Source organism: Sphaerodactylus townsendi, linkage group LG03 (assembly GCF_021028975.2).
Source record: "Sphaerodactylus townsendi isolate TG3544 linkage group LG03, MPM_Stown_v2.3, whole genome shotgun sequence".
NCBI lineage: Eukaryota > Metazoa > Chordata > Lepidosauria > Squamata > Sphaerodactylidae > Sphaerodactylus > Sphaerodactylus townsendi.
The window spans coordinates 102303936-102324372 of record NC_059427.1 but is presented as its reverse complement, the minus strand read 5'-3'; the positions used below and the strand labels follow the sequence as shown (position 1 = coordinate 102324372).

At 40.4% G+C, this 20437-nt stretch overlaps 1 protein-coding gene across 1 annotated transcript in view; it reads left to right on the top strand.

Annotated features, from left to right (window-relative positions):
• TENM2 (teneurin transmembrane protein 2) overlaps positions 1 to 20437 on the top strand; it is a 1113792-nt gene that overhangs the window by 899755 nt on the left and 193600 nt on the right. The window contains exon 10 of the mRNA XM_048487386.1: positions 15973 to 16095. Within this exon, the coding sequence (XP_048343343.1) occupies positions 15973 to 16095 (123 nt within the window). The remainder of the gene's footprint in view (positions 1 to 15972; positions 16096 to 20437) is intronic.

The window sequence follows — 20437 nt, the reverse complement described above, 5'->3', positions numbered from 1 at the left end:
GCACAACTACCCCCCACCCCACCCCCCGAAAAAAAGACGTATTGGACTGCCTGGTTTCCCTCTGGAGCTGTTTTAGACTGAGAAAGTAATATGGTGAAGAAGGCTTCAGCACCCTTTTCTCATTCATGATGGTACTGATCTCAACTGTGTTAACGAGTGCTTGGAAATGACAGTGGTTTAGAGTTGAGTATGTGTTGAAGCTTTCCATAGTTACTTAGCACTTACTGCAACCCATTGTAACCATGGTTACAAAATAATGTTCTTGGTTACAATGGTGCCATTGTCTATATTGATGCCATATAATCCTAACATTAACCATGGGGAAACTCTGGCTAGGCACAGTAGGTGAGAATTTGCTCCAGAGAAGTCCAGGACAAGACAGTAAAGGAGAGAGTATATGCATCCCTAAGATTAGCTCCCACTATCAGAAAATTCTGTAATGGAATATTTGTAGTCATTCTGGTGGATTCTGCACAGCATAACAATAACGGGTTACATCTGTTATTTTTTAATCTGGGTCTATTTTATTCCATTTTTGTCCTTCGCATGGGTGCCACTTTTTTGTGAAGGAAACAGTCTTATTTTCTTGTATTGTCAAAGACTTTAACGGCCGGAATCACTGGGGTGTTGTGGGGTTTCTGAGCTGTATGGCCGTGTTCCAGTAGCATTTTCTCCTGATGTTTCGCCTGCATCTGTGGCTGGCATCTTCAGAGGATATTCTGGATGTACTGGAACCTGGCCATATAGCCCAGAAACCCCACAACACTCCAATCTATTTTCTTTCTGCCCCTTCACATGAACCCGCTATTTTTTTACAATGCAAAGGCCCAGATGCAGACATCCCATTTTTCCTGTGTTTTGATTGGCTGTTCCATCACCACAGTCCCCCTTCCACTCACTCTCAACCTCTGCTAAGGGAGCCCAACCCTAGGAGCCCAAGCAGGACCTCCCTCTCCCATTTCTACAGCATGGGGAAAAAGTTTAAGTAAACTTGAAGCATGCACCCCCCCCCAACATTGTGATATACAAAATGATAAAATCTGTCCAAAAAAGAGCAAAGCAGTATGTCCCATCCACATCCAAAGGTGCTCGCAATGACCCCATTTGTTGTGAATCTGTTGCTGTACCCATTGGGTGAAATGGGGCTCACAGTCACTGCCAAGGGGAGAGAACGTGCTTGGGGGGCATTTCTGAAATGGCATGCTATCACACCAGTTGGTAGCTCAACAGAAACAAAACTGACATGACGTAAGGTGGGAGAACAGGCAGCAGGGCGGGGAAACTAAAGCGGTTAGGTGCCCATGCCATTCCCTCAGTAGCCCGTTCAACCCGGGATTTTTCAAAAACATTTTGAAACAATTTCAAAAACATTTCAAAAACAATTTTGGCATTTTTTGAAAAACCCAAATTAAGGGAAGTATGATGGGTCAATCCCGCTTTGGGGGAGGGACCCATGCAAAGTTCTTTCCCAAACTGGACTATTTCCTGGCATCAACCTATTATATTTTTACCATGTGGAATCCACACCTGTCTCTCAAGGTGTAGATGGCCACCAACATAATAAAATCCCTGTAATTGACAATTTGGTTATTATGCTTCTCAAGATAACAGTGTAACTACCATTTTGAACTGTGGAGCTCTTTAAGGGAGCTTGGCACAGAGTAGGCATGCTCCATTCTTCACCCACAGACTTTCTCACATAATTACACAGCAGCAGGAAGCCTGTTTTACTACATGCTTAGTCTAATGTTTAATCCAGCTTTGGGTATGCTACAGTGGTTCCAAATTCATCTTGATTGCAAATGCACATCTCATAAAGGTCTTCCTTTAGATCTTCCTACAATGTTTTCCTAAAAATAACTCTTTTACTATTCTACTTTTCCTGCTTCCTGACCAATTTCATTCCTGCTGAGAACAGTCAGAGAAAACTGTCAGGTAAAAGTATAGCTGTTTCTTCTGCTTTTGAGATACATTTTAAACTTGTCCTAACTACAGCTACAAAATTGTATAGCTGTAGGAGCAAAAGAGAGAAACTAGAATCTTTATTTTCCCAAACATCAGCTATATAGCATCTGGGCTTTTGAGTACAGAATTTTGCTTTTGTCCAGACATTAAGATATTGAGATTTGCAAGAGCACAATGGGAGTCCATGCCACTACAGAGCTGCTAGCATCCAGCTATAACTACCCAGTTCTCTGGAGGCTGCAATACCAGCTACTGTTTTGGTACAGTGACTTGGCACACTGAGGTTTTGATTATTCTGTACAATAATGATTATTCTTCAGCATATACAACCCAAAAAATTATAGTAGCACTATTGTTTTTATGTCAGTTCTGCTTTGTCAGTGGTAATTAATTTTGGGTTAGCATTTAGTGACCCAGTTTAATATTTGTTTAACTGTTTTTGCCATAAGCTATTTTCTTGGACATTGAGGTACAGTGAGGTATACATGAAAATAAATCCTATCAGCATGGTTGATTTTTTGAAATTTTGTAATGACTAAAATTGTGCCAAATGCTGAGCTGTGGCACATGCAGCACTGGTGCACAGTACAATCTTCAGCAGGGAACAAATGTAAAGTAGAAAACAGTGACATGTCTTTGTCCTCCGTGTGATATACAAATTGTTGTGCTTGTTTTGTACACTCATCTGGGTCCTGTAACTAAAGAACAATCTTTGCAAAGAAGGTGGCATTTGGAATCTTAAGCTTGCCACAAAAGCAGCTTCTGTGTATATAGTTTCAGGAGTTGATGAATCTTGTGCCAATTTTCTGCTCTCTGTACAATCTAGGGTCTGTCATGAGAATGGATGAATGGTGTGCTGCATTATGTTCCTCTTGCAAAGCCTTTGTCATGAGGTTTCAAATTCTGAATGCAGCATGCAGTGCTGTTATCATTCTTGTGACAAAAATTGCATTTGGGAAGTGGCACAAAATCAAAACATTTCTGTGAGGAGGACTGAAGGGAGGAAATACAAAAAGAGAATAAAACAGAAGTTTGTACTCATTGCTGTCAGAATGGTAGATAGAAAACTAATGATAATACAGGTTGTTACTATTATTCCAGCTCTGTTTAAACATGCTTTTGGTGGTGCTTCAGGAAATTTGAAGCCAGATCTTGTGATTTAAAGAAAAAAAAAACCCTGTAATATAATTCCAAGTGTGTGTAAGCTTTTCAAGTATTTTGGAAGCAGAAAGACTGAAATTGGACACGGAGGGGTAAATTTTCAAAGTATTGCATGGGTGATAGGCGCACAAATCCCATTACTGCTAATGGGATTTGTGGGCGTATCTGTCTTGCATTTCTTTGAAAATTCATTCCATTCCATTCACGCAGTACAGGCCTGGGAAAGAAAAATCACTGACTCAGATTTGAAAAAGGTTTTTGTATTTATTTTCCCCAACCACCTTCTACATATAAGCACACTTCAAACTATCAGATGACTTTCATTCCTATGGTGTATTTCTTTTTATGGTCTCTAAGAACAGGGTTTAACAAGGAAGCAATACATAAATTGCAAGGGGACCTGGTATCTTCCTTTTTTTTACTACTGTTGTTTATAGCATTCATCCTTCAGCAATCTCTAAGCTGACAGTCATCTCTCACTCACACACACATACACACTAGCTGTCACTACATAATGACAGAAGTAATGGTAAATGGGCAGCACACAAAATGAAGGTACCTTCCTTTCTTCAGTCCCATTTAACATTATTAATATTATTATTTCTATGAATACTTACATATTTCTGTCTATGACTGAATTATATTATTCTATTTCTTTCCACGAGAGTTCCATATTTTCAGTCAAACTATCAGCTTTATTATGTTAATTGAACAGTGACTCAAAAAACATCTATGTTTTACAAAATGCCTATACACATACTTAAAGTTCTCAGATACTGCCCCACGTTGCTTTGTCAAGCATTGAGGTTAAAGATGATCTCTGTGGATTGAGCATTTAAACCTTATTGCTGCGATTTCAGCAAGTATCCAGCGCTTATTAACAAAGAGGTTCAGGGAAGGCAGTTTCATGGTTAATTCCGCTGAAGTAGACATGGTTAATTCGACAGGGGAAGGTTTTGATTTCTTGTATTTAAAATACCCCTCCTTCCACAGTGCACCAAGGTGTGTATCAGCACACATGTAACTTGCTTGCTGTCTCCCTCCCTCTGTAACAGTAGCAGGCAAATGCTTTGATTGCTGATACCCTTATTAGTCTGTACCAGGTTTGTCCCTGACCGAAGCCACTAGAACAGTCTCTGTATGCTGCCTAGCTCAAGTTTCCCACACCATATTCCATCCAGTACTTATATTTTTTTAAAAAGTTAGACAGAAAAACACAACAACAACAACAGAAGGAGGCCAGGCAGTATTCCATCCAGTAGCAGCTAAGCACACCTTTGCCTTAATCATATATCCTCTACTCCACAAGAACATTCCTTTCAATAGATAAAAAAACTCATAAACTAAAGTTCCCCTCTGTATAGAAATATTTTTAAAGCAGGCAATAAATGGAAATCTACAGAATGTCATAGCATGTGATGTATGTACCAGGGGTGGCCAAAATTGTGACTGTGGGCAGCAGCAACATCTTTTCTGGCACCTATTTTTAGGAAGTGGGTGGCAGCAGGTAGGACTTTAGCCCAGCAAGGCTTTTGTTTGACAACTGAAGATTTGATTGGCAGTGCAGATTTCATCTAAATTATGATCTGAAAAAAAGGTCTTTGGTAAAATTTCTACCTTATCTACCTTAGTAGCTATGCCTCTAGAAATCCAGATCATGTCTATTCTTGAAAAAGATCTGCATCTTTAAAAAAATAGGTATACTTTCTTAAGCTTCCATTTTTCTGCCTCCATTTATCAAGTAAAGTCTAGATGCCCATCAAATCAAAAAAGGTTTCTGTGTGTGTGTTTAATCTTATTTTCAGAGAATCTATACATTTGAGGTGATACCACTCCATTCCAGTCTCCCAACAGGCACTAGCTTTCATATGGAAAATCTATGAGACTACCAATAAGATGTTTATAAATTGTCCATTTGTCCTCATTTGGAGCATAAATTCCCAGCATTGTAGTTTCAGTCCCAAGTAGATTAACTTCTATCCCCCCCAGATCTAGCATCATCTTGTATATAAAATCACATTTGTATATTAAATCACATTTAGAGCCCAAATTGGTACCAATACCAATTTGGGCTCTAAATGTCAATACCAATTTGGGCTCTAAATGTGATTTAATATACAACACCCACACCATTTTTCTTTTACCAATAGATGAATAAAATCTTCACCCAGAAATTTATGAGACAGATATTTTATATCCTCTTTTTCTATTGTGAGTCTTTTGTAGACAGATTATATCTTGTTTTAATTTTTCCAAATAATGAAATATTTTCCTTCTCTTTTATGGAGCACTGGCTCCATTTATATTCCATGTTAAACATGGTCCCTGTCTGACACAAACTTTTCCTAATTCAGTTCCCTCACTTTTACCCACTCTGTCCAGAAGACAAACATGGGTGTGCTCTTAGAACCTGGGCCAGGAATTCTACTCTACCTAGAAGTAAATTCCCCTTCTAGACTAGTGTAGGGACTGTTTATCTCCTGCTGCTTTCATCCTGCCAACACCACAGGTCTTTCATAGACACTAATCACATCTCTTGTTTATGCAATTCAGAGATGAACTCTTTCAAATCTTCTTGGAAGCTCTAACTCCTCCTAAAACTCCACCCACTCCCAACCTGCCACTCACACAATCAGGCTCTATGAGGGATTAAGATTTTACATTCCGGCTTTTCTGCCTCTGCCGTTTCCTTAGGTCCATCACAGTGGGTTATCTTGCAATCTCTCTTTACTCCAGAGTGATTTGCTCAAGTGAAAACTGCCTTCCAGCTAGCTTTTCCAGAGAGCTTACAAAGATATCAGCTCCCCACAGATCTTTCATTGGAAGCCTGACTGCTTTCTAGATGGCAGGGGTTAATTCCCCTGGAGAAAATGGCTGTTCTGGAGGGTGGACTGTATGGCATTATGGCCTCCTGAGGTCACTTCCTCTCTGAACATCACCCTGAATGCTTCACCCTCAATTTGTCAGACATTTCCCAACTGCCAACTATAAGGGAGAACTGATTCCTGTAGTTGGGAGATCTGTTGTGATTTTTATTTTATTTTATTTTATTTTACAGAAGGGAAAAGAACCTGTCTGGCTCTAGTGCGAACTTTAAAACTCTGTTTTTAATGAAAATAATTAAAACATTTATATAACAGAACCACAACTCTTAATCAACAAACAGAAGTATACATATTATAAATAACAACAATAAAACAATGAATAGTACACACATAGGGGATCCCAAATACAATAATATCAAGTCTCTGTAATAGTTATCACTTTGAAAGAGATCCACTAATGGTGTAGAAGTGAAGGATACCAATGTCTGATGCCTTTAAATACTCAACTTCCGAGTTTCATGTATTCATAGATGAATGACCAGACATCAAGATGTTGATAGAGAAATCCTTGGCTGGTGGTCAATAGAATTTGAAAGTAATTGACCCAGGGAAAAAACAGTACTTTTGACTGTTATGTCTTCAGCCACTTTAGGCACAATCATTTTATCATAATAATAATAATAGTAGGTAATATGAACAAAGAAACAATCCCACAACATAGTCAAAATAATTATAATAAGCTAATACAGAGAGAGAGAGACAGAGACAGAGACAGAGACAGAGAGTATACTTACAAATATAAATATACAAATATATTTATATATTTAGGAACCAGAAAAATTATCTACCTCCAAGGCAAGACATCATCACCTATATACATACAAGCTTGTTAGAAAGTCAGTTACTGAAAGTCAGTTACATGTTTGAAAGTCAGTGCAAAGTAACTAAGCCTATAAGCTTAGAATGTTCATAGCTGTGACAGGGTGTAAGGCCAATGCAGCATATTTTTTGCAGATCTGTTGTGATTCCCAGAGATCTCTATGCCCCACTAGGTGGTTGGCAACCCTGGAAGAAATAAAGGAAGCAGGAAAAGAGGCAAAGTTATGGGGGCTTTCAGAAAAGCAGAAGTGAAAATGGTGGCAGAGTGGGAAATGAGATGATTCCATCTGGTCCTTGTATTTATTTTACATGAAGCACTAATAAATAGGTGTTCAAACTATTGAAATGCCAACATGTAAATATTAATTAAAATAATACCTGGTCTACTTTGAACAACTTTTGAGTAACAAGTGCAGGAATCAGACACTTATTTAAGATTTATTAGATCAACACAGGCCTGTTATGAGAAATTTTTGTTAAAATTTCACATCTGGGTTTCAGGAGGAACATCTTTACCATATGTTCTTGATTTTCAGGTTGGAAAGTACCAATTTGGGATTCAAATCCATGTTTTGTTTTGTTTTCATTTTTTCAGTTTCTGGAATTTTGAGACCATTCTTGTCAAAGAAAAAGCAAAGGATCTGGTGCAGCTTTTTAAAAAGAGAATTGTATCAAATTTGTGCAGAACATAATTTTTCCTTCATTCTCAAAATTCAATAGATTTCAAGCAGAAGGGGCAAGGGGTTCAATTTGACAGACCTCTGAAGTAGACTTCCTCTCCACTGTTTCCTATGGGAAGGGGGCATGGTGATGACCTGGCAGGAGAATGCTGGCTGCTGCGTGTTTTTTTTTTAAACTTGTCTGCATCTGGGTTTTTTATGCACTTTTACAGTGACAGTAATTTTTTTAAAAAAGTTTCCTCTGAATACTCTGCATTTGCCATCTTTCCTTGTAGTCTGTTGCCTCCTTTCACATTCTTTGCAGACCACCCCATCACTAAATCTGCCCCATGACTACATCTTTGAAAATATTTCAGATTCTATACACACACACATACAAAGAGTACATATGTGTGTTTGTAATGAATCATCTAGTTACTGTAAAACACGACTTCATGCTGGGCTTCCACTGCAGAGGTATTTTATTTACTTCTACTGTTTAAAGATTTTCTGGTAGGTGGGATCTCTCATCCTTAGAAAATGTCATCTAGCTTAGAGCAGCAGCTGCAGGCCAAAAAAATTCTAGCTCAAAGCAGCTGTTGGCTGTAAAAAGTCTTTCTCTGGGGCTTGTTTCCGCTGGTGATTGGCTGTGAATACCCCTAATCCTTTGCAAGGATCCAGTTGCAAGGAAGAAATGCAATTACCCAGGAAAGCAGGAGAATCAAAGAAATACTGATGATTATGACAGTAAGATGATGACACAAAACACACACACACACACACACACACACACACACACAAAAGACTGGGGTGGGGGGGGACACAAGGAAAGGGAAGTTGGTTGTAATGTCCAAGAATCATTCCCATTTACCATTCCTGAAATCATAGTTAACAACCTGAAAAAACACCCCTAGTTCAACATGTATCAGCAAAATATGAATCTGGATGGTAATTTAATTGTGCACATTACAACAGCTGTACAATCTAGCTCTCTGCATGTTTACATAGAAGTAAATCCCACTAAGTTCAGTGGGACTTACTCCCAATCAAGTTTATATATGCATGGAGCCACGTCTTGGAAAATGTGATTAAGTAACAGCTGCTGCATTGCCTTTTGTAGCGCTCAGTAACACAACATAGTTCCAGTGTCACATTCCTATTACTGAGATATCAAAAATTTTGCACCGTCCTAGAACTAGATTACCTAAACTAACATAATGTCTATGTAACTATGAGCTGATTTTACTAAAGTGACATGAAATTATACCCTTTTAGAATAATCAAAGACTATCATTGGTTCCATGTAAACTTGCCATTATGTTCCTCATCAGTTCCCGTAACTGAAACTGGCCCTAAGCCCATTTTTAACTGTGTGTAGACTATGTCTTCCAGAACAAGACAAAGAAGCAGCATATAAACAGACCTGGTTTGGATTTATGGGTTAATGACAAGACAGTTTGGCTTGGTAAAACCCCAGAATTCCCAAGCTGCCTTTTAACACTCATGTCAGCCCTTAGATTGAAGGCAACGATGTATTGTTGCATTATATTATTAAAAATAATATTGTTATACTGACAAATATCAAATGGGAATACCATCAAGAGGTCTCACCCATAAAGACTCATGGATCCAATTGGCATGGTGTAGTGGTTAAGAGAAGATGGACTCTAATCTTGAGAACCAGGTTTGATTCCCCACTCTTCCACCTGAATGGCAGCATTTTATCTGGTGAACCAGATTTGTTTCCTTATTCCTCCATTCCAGCTGGGTGACCTTGGACTTCTTCAGAACTCTCTTAGCCCCGCCTACCTCACAAAGTGTCTGTTGTGGGGAGAGGAAGGGAAAAGGAGTTTGTAAGTCCCTTTGAGTTTCCTTGTGGGTGAGAAAGGAGGGTATAAATCCAAATTCTTCTCTTCTTCCAGAACGCTCTATGAGATTCAATGGCTTAACCACCTTGTTAGATGATCTGGTGGAAGAGTGGCATTGCTGCCTCTCCAGAGCCATTGATGAGATTGCTCCCCAGTGGCCTCTCTACCCTGTATGAGCCCAGCTGTTTGATATACTAGACCCGTGGTGGCGAACCTTTGGCACTCCAGATGTTATGGACTACAATTCCCATCAGCCCCTTCCAACATGGCCAATTGGCCATGCTGGCAGGGGCTGATGGGAATTGTAGTCCATAACATCTGGAGTGCCAAAGGTTCGCCACCACTGTACTAGACAGTTGAGGATGATTAAACAGGAGCTGAGACATTTAGAGCAAATTTGGCATTGAGCTCATGACAAGGCTATAAGAACATATTTTAGGATGTTTATGAAATCCCCTGCTAGTTCTTGCCTGACCCAATTGTTTAGGGTAATTCAGTCTCTCATGTCCCTCTCCAAGGGATCTAAAAAGATAAGCAATTTGTGATTTGGCTGTGAGACTTTTGCACACTTTTTGCAGACAAAATCTTGATGCTCTACCAGGACCTCCCCATCACTATTGATACAGTATGTAAACTGGAGGCCCCTTGGCTTTCTTAAGGTACTATATTAGGCAAATTCAGTCTGATCTCTCAAACCAAGATGGACAAGCCCCTGGCAGCTGTGAAGCCAACCGCTTGCCTCCTGGATCCCTTCCCCCCATGACTGATTAAGACCAGTGGTGATGGGATATGGCAGTTCCTATGGGAGACTCTCAGCTTGTCCTTAGAGACAGGGACTTTTCTGGGGATGGGTGGGCACTGAAGGAGGCAGTAGTGAAACCACTCCTGGAGAAACAATCTGCAATTTTTTTGGATCTGACCAACTACCACTCAGTTTCAAATGTGTTGTCTTTGGGAAAGATAGTTGAAAGAGCAGTGACAATACATCTCCAAGTATTCTTGGATGAGACTTCAGGATTGGACCCATTTCAGTCTGACTTCTGACCTGGCCACTCTCACAGATCGGCTCAGGCACTAGCTAGATGAGGCGAATTAGGGCTGCTGTTGTTACTCAATCTCACAGCAGCATTTGATGTGGTTGATGATGACATTTTGACCCATCTCATCACCATTTTCTCAACTCTCTAGTATACCAAGCATCTGGGCTTTGGCAGGGGCAGAGAGACCATTGGGGATGGCTGACCTTTGTCCTCCAAAACCTCATTCCTCCAGAATAAAGGATGTCATTAGGTTGGAGGGGGGACTGTCTTCTTGGTGCCCTGTTGATGGTGGGGTGCCGCAGGAAGCAATCCTTGTCCCAGTGTTATTTAACCTCTACATGCAATGCCTTGCACAGCTGGTCTGGAGTTCTGAGCTAGTCTGTCATAAGTATGCTGAAGACACCTAGTTATATCTTTTGATGGGTGGCCAGCCAGAAGCTGTCCTGGAATATCTGGCCATGTCCATGAAGGTTGTTGTAAAATGGTTGCACTAGAGCAGGCTGAAATTAAATCCTTCAAAGGAGGAGGTTCTATAACTGGGTCGAAGAGGACTGGTGGCAGAAGACTGGCTCTGGAGACTGGACGGAGTGTCATTGGCACCTTCACCTGTATTGAAACTGGATGTGACCTAGGATGCCTTGTCTATGGAGGCCCAAGACCCACAGACAGCCAAATTGAATTTTTTACCATCTTCACCAAGTAAAGCAGCTGCCTGCCTACTTGTCCCATCCCAACCTAGCCATAGTGATCTATGCAACAGTCACCTCCAGACTGGATTCCTGTAATTTGCTCTGTGTTGTGCTTCCCTTCAAGTTGCTCCAGAAACTACGGCTGGTACAGAATGCAGCTGCAAGGGTGCTCACACGGCCCCCAGTGAGTTTACACTGCTTCAGTGATTCACAAGTTGTACTAATTACCAGTTGAATTCCGGATCAGATTCAAGGTGTTGGTGTTAACCTTTAAACCCCTGATCAGTCTGGGGTCCTAATATCTGTGGGATGGCTTCTGTCAATACAACCCCCAGAGGACATTACATTCCTGTTGTACCCCCTGGACTTTCATTGGTAAGACTCTGGTTTCAGTTGATTTCTTTATTTGAAACAGCATCAGGAGATAAGCATTGCCAGAACTAAGTATAGTCAATATTTCAACCACCATTATACCCTATGTCACCCCCACATCTTATCACCCCACCCTGCCCATCAGTTTCCAAGGGGAGGGGGCATTTGTCCAGTCCCATGGTCCGCTGAAAGAAGAAACCACCTTCCCCCATTGGGGTCAAAACAACCTACATTCCACACTACTTTCATTTCATTTTAACCTTTAATGGCATATAAATTATTTCCACACTACTGAGAGAGCTCCAATAGCGGGTGGCTAACAAGCTAATAATGCATCTGAGAAAAGGAAAAAGAGGGGGAGGGGGGGTCTGAACAGAAAGTCTGAACATAAGCAGGTGCCCAGGTCCCGGGTGGAAGATGAAATATGGCAGGATAAAACGGGGCTGATCATGATAGTTCCTCTGAAAATAACTTGTTAGAGGGATATTCAGAGGGCCTCAACCTAAATAAATAAATAATTTTTCAACTTTGGTGAAAAACAAGTTTTAAAGGGGGAAAGGGAAAGAAGAAACAGTTAAAGGATCCCCATACAGCACCCCTTTTCTCTGTGAGACAAATTTTGTCAAATTTCTCAGTGTTATATACTGCAATATGCAGAGGCGTAGCTAGGGTAAATGGAGACGGGTGCAAAATCTGAGTCCCCCCTGTTTGTTTTTTTGTATTTTTAGTGTTTTTTCAGTTTTTGGCTGGCAGAAGGCGCAGTTTTTAGGCTAGCAGCACCAAAATTTCAGAGTATCTTTAGGAGACTCTCCTGATGTTACCACCCAGGTTTGGTAAAGTTTGGTTCAGGGGGTCCAAAGTTATGGACCCTCAAAGGTGTAGCCCCATCTCCTATTAGCTCCCATTGAAAACAATGGGGGATGGGGACACTCCCTTTGGGAGTCCATAACTTTGGACCCCCTAAACCAAACCTCACCAAACCTGGGTGGTATCATAAGGAGAGTCCTAAAGATCCCCTGAATTTTGTTGCTGCTAGCCTAAAAACTCTGCCCCCTGCAGGCCGAAAACTGAAAAACACTAAAAAATACAAAAAACACAAAGCTGAATTTTTGTGCGTGCCCCAGACACCCGCCCCCTGGCCTCCTTGTAGCTTTGTCTCTGACAATATGAGGCTGCTAATTAAATTAAAAACAAATGAGATTTAATCACAGTTCTCCTACAACATGTCTTCTTTGAACCTTTGTAGAATTATTCAGATAGCTCAGTTAGCAACTGGTTAAATATATCAATTTGTACAGTGGTAAATTTGGAATTCTAATTCTTACTTGCAAAGAAGATTTCTTTGAACCTCTCCAGTCACATGAAACATATTTTGTCATAAAGATCTATTTCCTGTTCAATACCCAGCTTTGACAAAATGTGTCTAATCTTTCATTTAAAATATTTTTTGTTCAGCTCTCACTAACCCTCTCTGTAAACACAGTATGTAGCTAGCTGTCATATTTACACAAGCAGATGACGATGTCCCTCCACATATAACGTCTAACACTTATTGATTGGCTCTTTATCCATTACGAGACACTTTTGTGTGAGAACAGTTTAGTGATGCTTCACAAAGCTGCAATGACCTCAGTACATGAAGGACATGATATCTTTTTTTTGGAGCATCTCCCATTATTATTTTTCAGTGTCTTTACTATTGCATGGCTTGTTAGCAGCATACGAATTGAGATTTAGTCCAGCTGTGTTAATTTTTTTTCTATTTACTCTTTTTCTAATCATGCGAGTGACTATTTTTGTGGGAAACATTCTGATCTGCTTATTTATCCAAATGCTTCTGTAGAATTATTTGCTGTAATATTTTTTCAATTTAATAATATCATTTAAAATGACTGATTGCCTTAAGCAGAAGTGAGCATAACTTTGTCAGGCCAGGTTCTGTTTCCCCACATGGCTGCTCTGTTAGCCCTGTATCCTGACCTCTGTGACCCTGCTGTTCCATTTGCTGGCCTCTCTTGAGGAGGGACTGTCAATTGTGATGAATTGTGCATTCTTTCTGAAATGTAGGCCTAACTACCATTAGGGACTAGGCCTACCAAATTCATTTCACTTGTGACCTATGCCACATTTGAACCTGAGTCTCTAGAGAAAAGTAGTTTTAAAAATTAACCCACTGTGTTCTCTCTATAGTTCTAGCACATGAATTCAATAAAACTATTTATTTTTTAACACAGAGTCCTGTGGAAATGACACTCACAGTGCTAACCCCTCCACTGGGAAAATAGCCTAGAAAGAAGAAGTTTTTAACACAGATTAGCAATGAAGTGGGCAAGCTCTTGTGAAGTGTAGTATCTTTCAGCTCTGTAACAGGTCTTGCATATTAGCTAAGTAAAATACATTTACTATTTCCATGGGTGTGATTTTGATAACTTATATATCTGAACAGCTAGGATACAGTAAAAACCTACATCTGTCTCTATGTACAAGAAAAGTTAATAGTCATTAGGAATGCCAGGTTATATTGTGGACTATATGTGTAACCTATAATTGATGCAGCGGGTGGCAGCTTTCTCTAGCTAATTCCTTTCCTAATCTTGTTATGTGCATCCCTCATTCAGCTGGCACACTGAGAGTCCTGCTGAAGGAACGGGGCAGACAACTGGGTCATGAAAGGACTGGGCAGCAGAAGCCATGACTGCATTTGTCTTCTGCTGTACACAGTCCTTTTAAAGTATATGAGCTTCTTTGGGTTGCAACCTGGCAAACCTATTAACACCATATATTGTTGCCTGTTTGTGTGTCAATCAAGCCTGGCAGAAACCTCTTACAAAGCACCACAAGAGATATTCCAGATATGTATTAGCATCAAGGATTGCTGACCAGTTTTTATAATGAACAGCTCCAAGATCTATAACAATTGTGCAAGACGTATAAAGCAGTAAGTAAATATTGTCCTGGGAAATAATTTTCAGATGAGAACAATGTCTCCTGCTGTTTTCTACCAGTTCCACAGCTATTTAAAGACATCTGAGATCCACTAAGAGAAAGGGTGGAAACCCTATGTGTAAAGTGTGATATGAGTATTGAAGGACTGTAACCAGTGGTGGGATTCAGTAGGTTCGCACCACTTTGGCAGAACCGGTTGTTAAAATGGTGCTTGTATGCAACCAGTTATTAAATTATTTTAATCTCACCACCGGAACCAGTTGTTAAATGATTTGAATCCCACTACTGATTGTAACTATTTTTAAATGATTGTTTGTTGTGTTTGTTCTGACCTTCTGAATCTTGGACTGAAGGCCTTCTCTAGAGAACTGAAGATGACACACTTTCTGGTGTAGGGTGTCCATATGGAATACATAGCCATTGGTAAATTGTCTCCAAAGAGCCTTTTCACACATTACCTAGGATCAAGTGTACAGAGCTGCAATGAGCCTCAGCTGCCTCTTGAGTGTAATTGTGTGATAAATGCAAGTCTGTGCAAATTTATTTATCACATTCACATGCTGGCTTTTTAAGTATGTGTTGGTCTTTCCACAAAGCTCTTGTGGTCACAGGTTTTACAGATACAAAAGTGCTTCCAAGAATCAGTTTAGCCAGTGTTTATAATGGGATTAAATGACCTGACCTGAATAGCTGCAGGCTAGACTGATCTCATCAGATCTCAGAAACTAAGCAGGGTTGGCCAGATGGAGAATCTCCAAGGAATACCTGAGTTGTGATGCAGAAGCAGGCAATGGCAAACAATCTCTGAACATCTCTTGCCTTGAAAACAATATGAGATTGCCATAAATCAGCAATAACTTAATGGCACAAAAAGTAGCAAAAGAAAGGAATTTATGTACCATGGTCAAAAGTGTCTTTATTGGTCCTTTGGCTATCTTAAAAATTGTCTTTTCTAGGGGTGCAATTTTCAAGCCTCTTCCAGGAAGTTAAACTCCATGAAGTTAGAGCTAAAAGGAAATGTTGTTCGCTAACATGGAACACTTAACTATCAGGAAACAAAAGATTTTCCCAATGAGACTTAAATATATGAAAATAAATGCAAAAATTCTCATTAAAAAACCTGGGTCCATTGTGAAGTTATATATTAATTATACTATACATGTGCATGCTTTCTGAAGATGTATGTCCCCCATATTTCAGTGGGCATAGCACTGTAGCCTTCCTATGCTAAAATAATAAGACATTTTATTTTAAAGGATATTTTGTCATATCTAAGGTAGAAAGAAAAGATCAAGAAACCTGCTTTTCCATCTCTTTCCCATGTAAAATTATATATAGCCCAATCTAATTTATGATTTTAACAGAACATAAAATAGTAATTTATCAAATATTAACCATGATAAGGTCTCTTCCACAGTTTTTGGACCTGGAAAAAAAGCTGTCCCCTCCCCCCAAGGTACTCCTGATGTGACTATAATTTAAAATGAGGGTGGTGGTGGTGGTGTTTTTTGTTTTTTGGTAATGTATGTACTATACGTTTATTTTCCCTGGCTTTGTCTGTCTTGCAGCAATGCATATGCTTGGGCTAAACTGGCAGTTACAACCAGCAGATGGACACACCTTCAACAATGGGATAAGGACTGGCTTGCCAGGCTCTGATGATGTAGCAACAATGCCATCTGGAGGTAAAGGTAAGGATACAGCAGCATCTTTTGCTCTTCAAAATCCCTTGTAACAAAAAATTCATCTTTCACACATCGCAATACTTGGGTAGAATTTTAAAATAAATGTTCATTTGTTCATATTAAAACTATTATTTACAATTAGTTCCAAGATGTATTATGACATATCATTTGAGAGCTGCATTTTCATCTGTTGACTCTTTTTAAAGCATACCTGCACACTTGCAGGTATTTTAAAACAATCCAGATCCTAGAATGCTCTTTTTGAGGTAAAGTGGCCTTTAAAGTTAATGTTGTCAATGAATTTTGTATTCACAGTGGATATAGTAGGACAGCAAAAACTGATGTAAGAGAATTTTTTTTTAGCAATTTGGCTTTCATTCTGCCTTCAGTTGGACCAGTCATCCAAGAAAAGCATGGATAAGAAATACAAAATTGGAGAATTGTTTTCCTGAAGAGAATAATTTTTTTTCTAGGCAAATACAGAGTGACTTTTTTATTACTTGTACTTTGTTTATTATAAACATTTTCAAGTATATATGCCTGTGGTAGATTTTTGATCATGGTAAGGATCTTCATCGCCCAATTAATTTGGTTGCACTGTGGAAGACAGCAGGAGGGAAGGCAGCATGGTGTCACCCAATCTTGTCAAATCTCAGAAGCTAAGCAGGGTTGATTCTTGGAAGGGAGACCATCAAGGAAGACTCGGTTGAAGGCAACAGTGAACACCTCTGCCTCTCACTTGCTTTGAAAGCCCATTGCTGTGATTGCTGACAGTATGAATTCAATGTCATGGACAGGACTGCCAATTTTTCTTTTCCCAACTGGACTTTTCTGTGGCAGTGGCTTGTTTTGAAGACAGTTATCTCCCAGTTGTGAGAAGTGAAGCTTTCTGATCAAGGCACAAGTGGTAGCTTGGCAGTATCTTTTCAGGTTAGTTGGCAACTCTAACAATAGAAAATTAGTCCTCTAAAGCACTGCAGGACAGTACAGTGAATCATTTTCCATGTTTGTTTTGTTTCTGATGTGAATTTGCTACTTTTTCTCCCTGATAGGGCCTTTGTGCCTTTATCATCGCATGACAGAGTGAAGTTCAGTAAGCAAACCTTTATCTGTCATAGAGATACAGTGATGAGAAACCCTTCATTTGTTAGGTTTCTGCCTGTTGAGCAGCTGTTGAAGACACAAGAGCCCTGCCAGGAAAATAAAAAAAAATTGACCACACATAACATCTATTGTCATTTTGAAAAGCAAAGGTGGAAATGGAACACACTGGAGATAATAAAGAGTTAGGAGGGAGTCTAATCATCTTACTAAACTATGCTTTTTGAAAAACCACCGAAGAATGTTGCATTTGAGTCCAAAGGCATCTGCTCTGCAATAGTGAAATAATAATAATAAAAAATCCTTCAAAGTAGCAGCAGAATTGGAGCATGGGAGCAGAACAGGTTTAAAAGGTTTGCTGCCTTTTCCTCTTCATTCACTTAATTTAAAGTTAATATTGCCAGGCCAGCATTTTTTAAGAAGGCCTCTGCCAAGCTTTTCACACACCAGCTGTTTCAGGTCTTGCCTCCCTTGGCTGGCCAGAATGACCTTTCATAATTGACAGAGCTCAGAATGAAGCCTGCAAGAACTTTTTAAAAAACCCTCTGGCTTTCAAAAGAGAGAGACATGTTAACCCCTGAAATATGATCAGTGATATAATCCTGAATTAGGATACTTTTTGCAGAACAAAGTGGGAAGGTTAGCCACTTCGATAGCCATCCTCTGTGCACTTACCTTGGAGTAAGTATTATTGAATGCTTTGAGACCTATGTCTAAATAAGCATGCATCGGAGCAAGCTGTTGTCTCTGTGTCAGTAATCAGGAGTTGGGTTGACATTTTGACACTAAGGAATGGACAGATTTTTTCCCCCCTGCAACTGAAATGTTTTGTATTTTATCCAAAGAATGATCCAACACTGAGAGGGGTTTTGTAATATGTTGAACTGCTATTGATCATCGCAATCTCAGAAGTTCTGGTCTGTTTTGAAAAATGGTGGCGAAGCTGTAATGAACGGATAGGAGGATACATAATAGAAGTCTAAAAATACCTGAAGGGACAGCTCCAGAGAAGAGATGGAATTGGAAAGATGAAAGCATGTATTTTTCAATAAAGATCCAAATAATATAATTTTGGGGTACCTGTTCAAAGGACTCAAATGGTGACACAAAACAATTAGAGCAAAATAGAATACAAATTTATATGCATAGGAAGAAGTAGCCAAACAACAGAGGACACCATTTCTAGCAGATCTCCTCAGAAGTAAGTTCCATCTTATTCAATGGGACTTACTTCTAGGAAAGTGTTTTTTTTTTTTTAGGATTGCAGCCAAATCTGGCTTTTCCAGCAGAAGGTTTTCGTGAAATATAATTTAACACACATATTTCACAAATTTTCTATTTTCACAATATAAGTTGTAACACACTAAATCCTCAATTCTTTCACACACACCCCAACACACTCTATTCCAGCTTTACTGTATTTAGTTATTTACTTTGGTACTGTGTTGAGGATGTGTAACCTTATTAGGAAGTGTACAAAGTAAAATATAGTTTGGAATTCATTCACATGCAAAAAGGCAACAAGCTACAATGCATAGTCATGCAGGACTGTATACTGGTAAATATTTTGATTTCTGAGCAGCTGGAATCTTTATAGTCTTAACATACTGCTTCTATGTTCTCTTGAGCCTTATATTGTAATTGCTATGAAATACAATTCATTCTTTTACTGATTATTGTTTTATTTCTGGCTTGGGAATGGCTTCTTCATCCTTGCAGAAACTCTGTGAGATATTTCACCATCATGCTCATTATGCTGATGAAAAGCTGAAGGACAGTCTTCAAAGCCTCACTCAATTCGTTAGTGAACAGCAATATCAATCAAGATGTGGTGAACAGGTTAAGTTCCATCTCTTCATAAGAGCAACCAATGGGAGCAGACAGGGTTAGTGAGGTGTAGACTTGAAAATGGCAGTGAAGAGAACTGAAGAGAGCAATTAGGAAGTTAGAGTTGAGGGTGTGTCTCTCTGAGGCTGTTTCCGCATGGGCCAAAAACGGCGGCCTGGGGGCGGTAAAAACGCCACCCCCAGGCCGCCGTTCTCACAGGCGGCGCTGCTGAAACGCAGCAGCGCCGACCTGGCTGCCCTTCCCCTCCCTCAGGGCGGCGTCAGGCCGACCTAAAAAACAACCCTTTAAAGGGTTGTTTTTGAGGGAACAGCATCTTCCCGGCGGAGCGGTGAGAACAGCACCGCCGGGAACACGCTGTTTCCCTTCCCTTTCCCACTCACCTTGTCCCCGTCGTTGGCCTGCTGGCCTCCAAAACCCCTCCCTCACTGTCCTCCGACCCCTGGAGGTCGGAGGGCAGTGTGGGCGGGGCTTCGGAGGCCAGCAGGCCAACGACGGGGACAAGGTGAGTGGGAAAGGGAAGGGGGCAGAGGCGGCTCCATGCGGAGCCGCCTGTCATCTGCCGGCCTCTCCTGAGGCCGGCCGCACGCTTGCGTGCGAACGGCCTCCGCCCCCACGCCAGCAGAATTCTTGCCGGCGTGGGGGCACCTGGGGGGCCATGCGGAAACGGCCTGAATGAAGTTATGGATAAAAGCAGCTTAAAGCTGACTGAAAAGTCATTTTGTATCGAAAGATGCCTAATATAGAATACAGAAACAGTTCAAAAGTTCAGTTGAAAGGAAACATTGTAACCTTTTGGGTGCTGTGTGGTTTCCGGGCTGTATGGCTGTGTTCTAGCAGCATTCTCTCCTGATGTTTCACCTGCATCTGTGGCTGGCATCTTCAGAGGATCCTCTGAAGATGCCAGCCACAGATGCAGGCAAAACGTCAGGAGAGAATGCTGCTAGAACACGGCCATACAGCCCGGAAACCACACAGCACCCAAGTGATTCCGGCCGTGAAAGCCTTCGACAATACATTGTAACCTTTACCTGTTTTTTGTATGTTCAAACCATAACTAAAAGAACTTCTTGTTTGTTTAACCCTGTGGGCTGATTGTCTCAGCGAAAGAAACACAGGCTAAAATCTTGGTGTGTGTATAGGTATAAATAAGTTGTGGCAGCATGTGAATGAAACTGTATTGGAGTCCCTAACCCCAATAACTCTGTGAACTGTCGAAGGCTTTCACGGCTGGATTCAACTGGTTCTGGTGGGTTTTCCGAGCTGTGTGGCCGTGTCTGGTGGATCTTGTTCCTAATGTTTCACCTGCATCTGTGGCTGGCATCTTCAGAGGTATATCACAGAGGGAAGTCTGTTACACACTGTGTCCAGAGAGGAAGAAATGTTTGGGGTATATATTGTC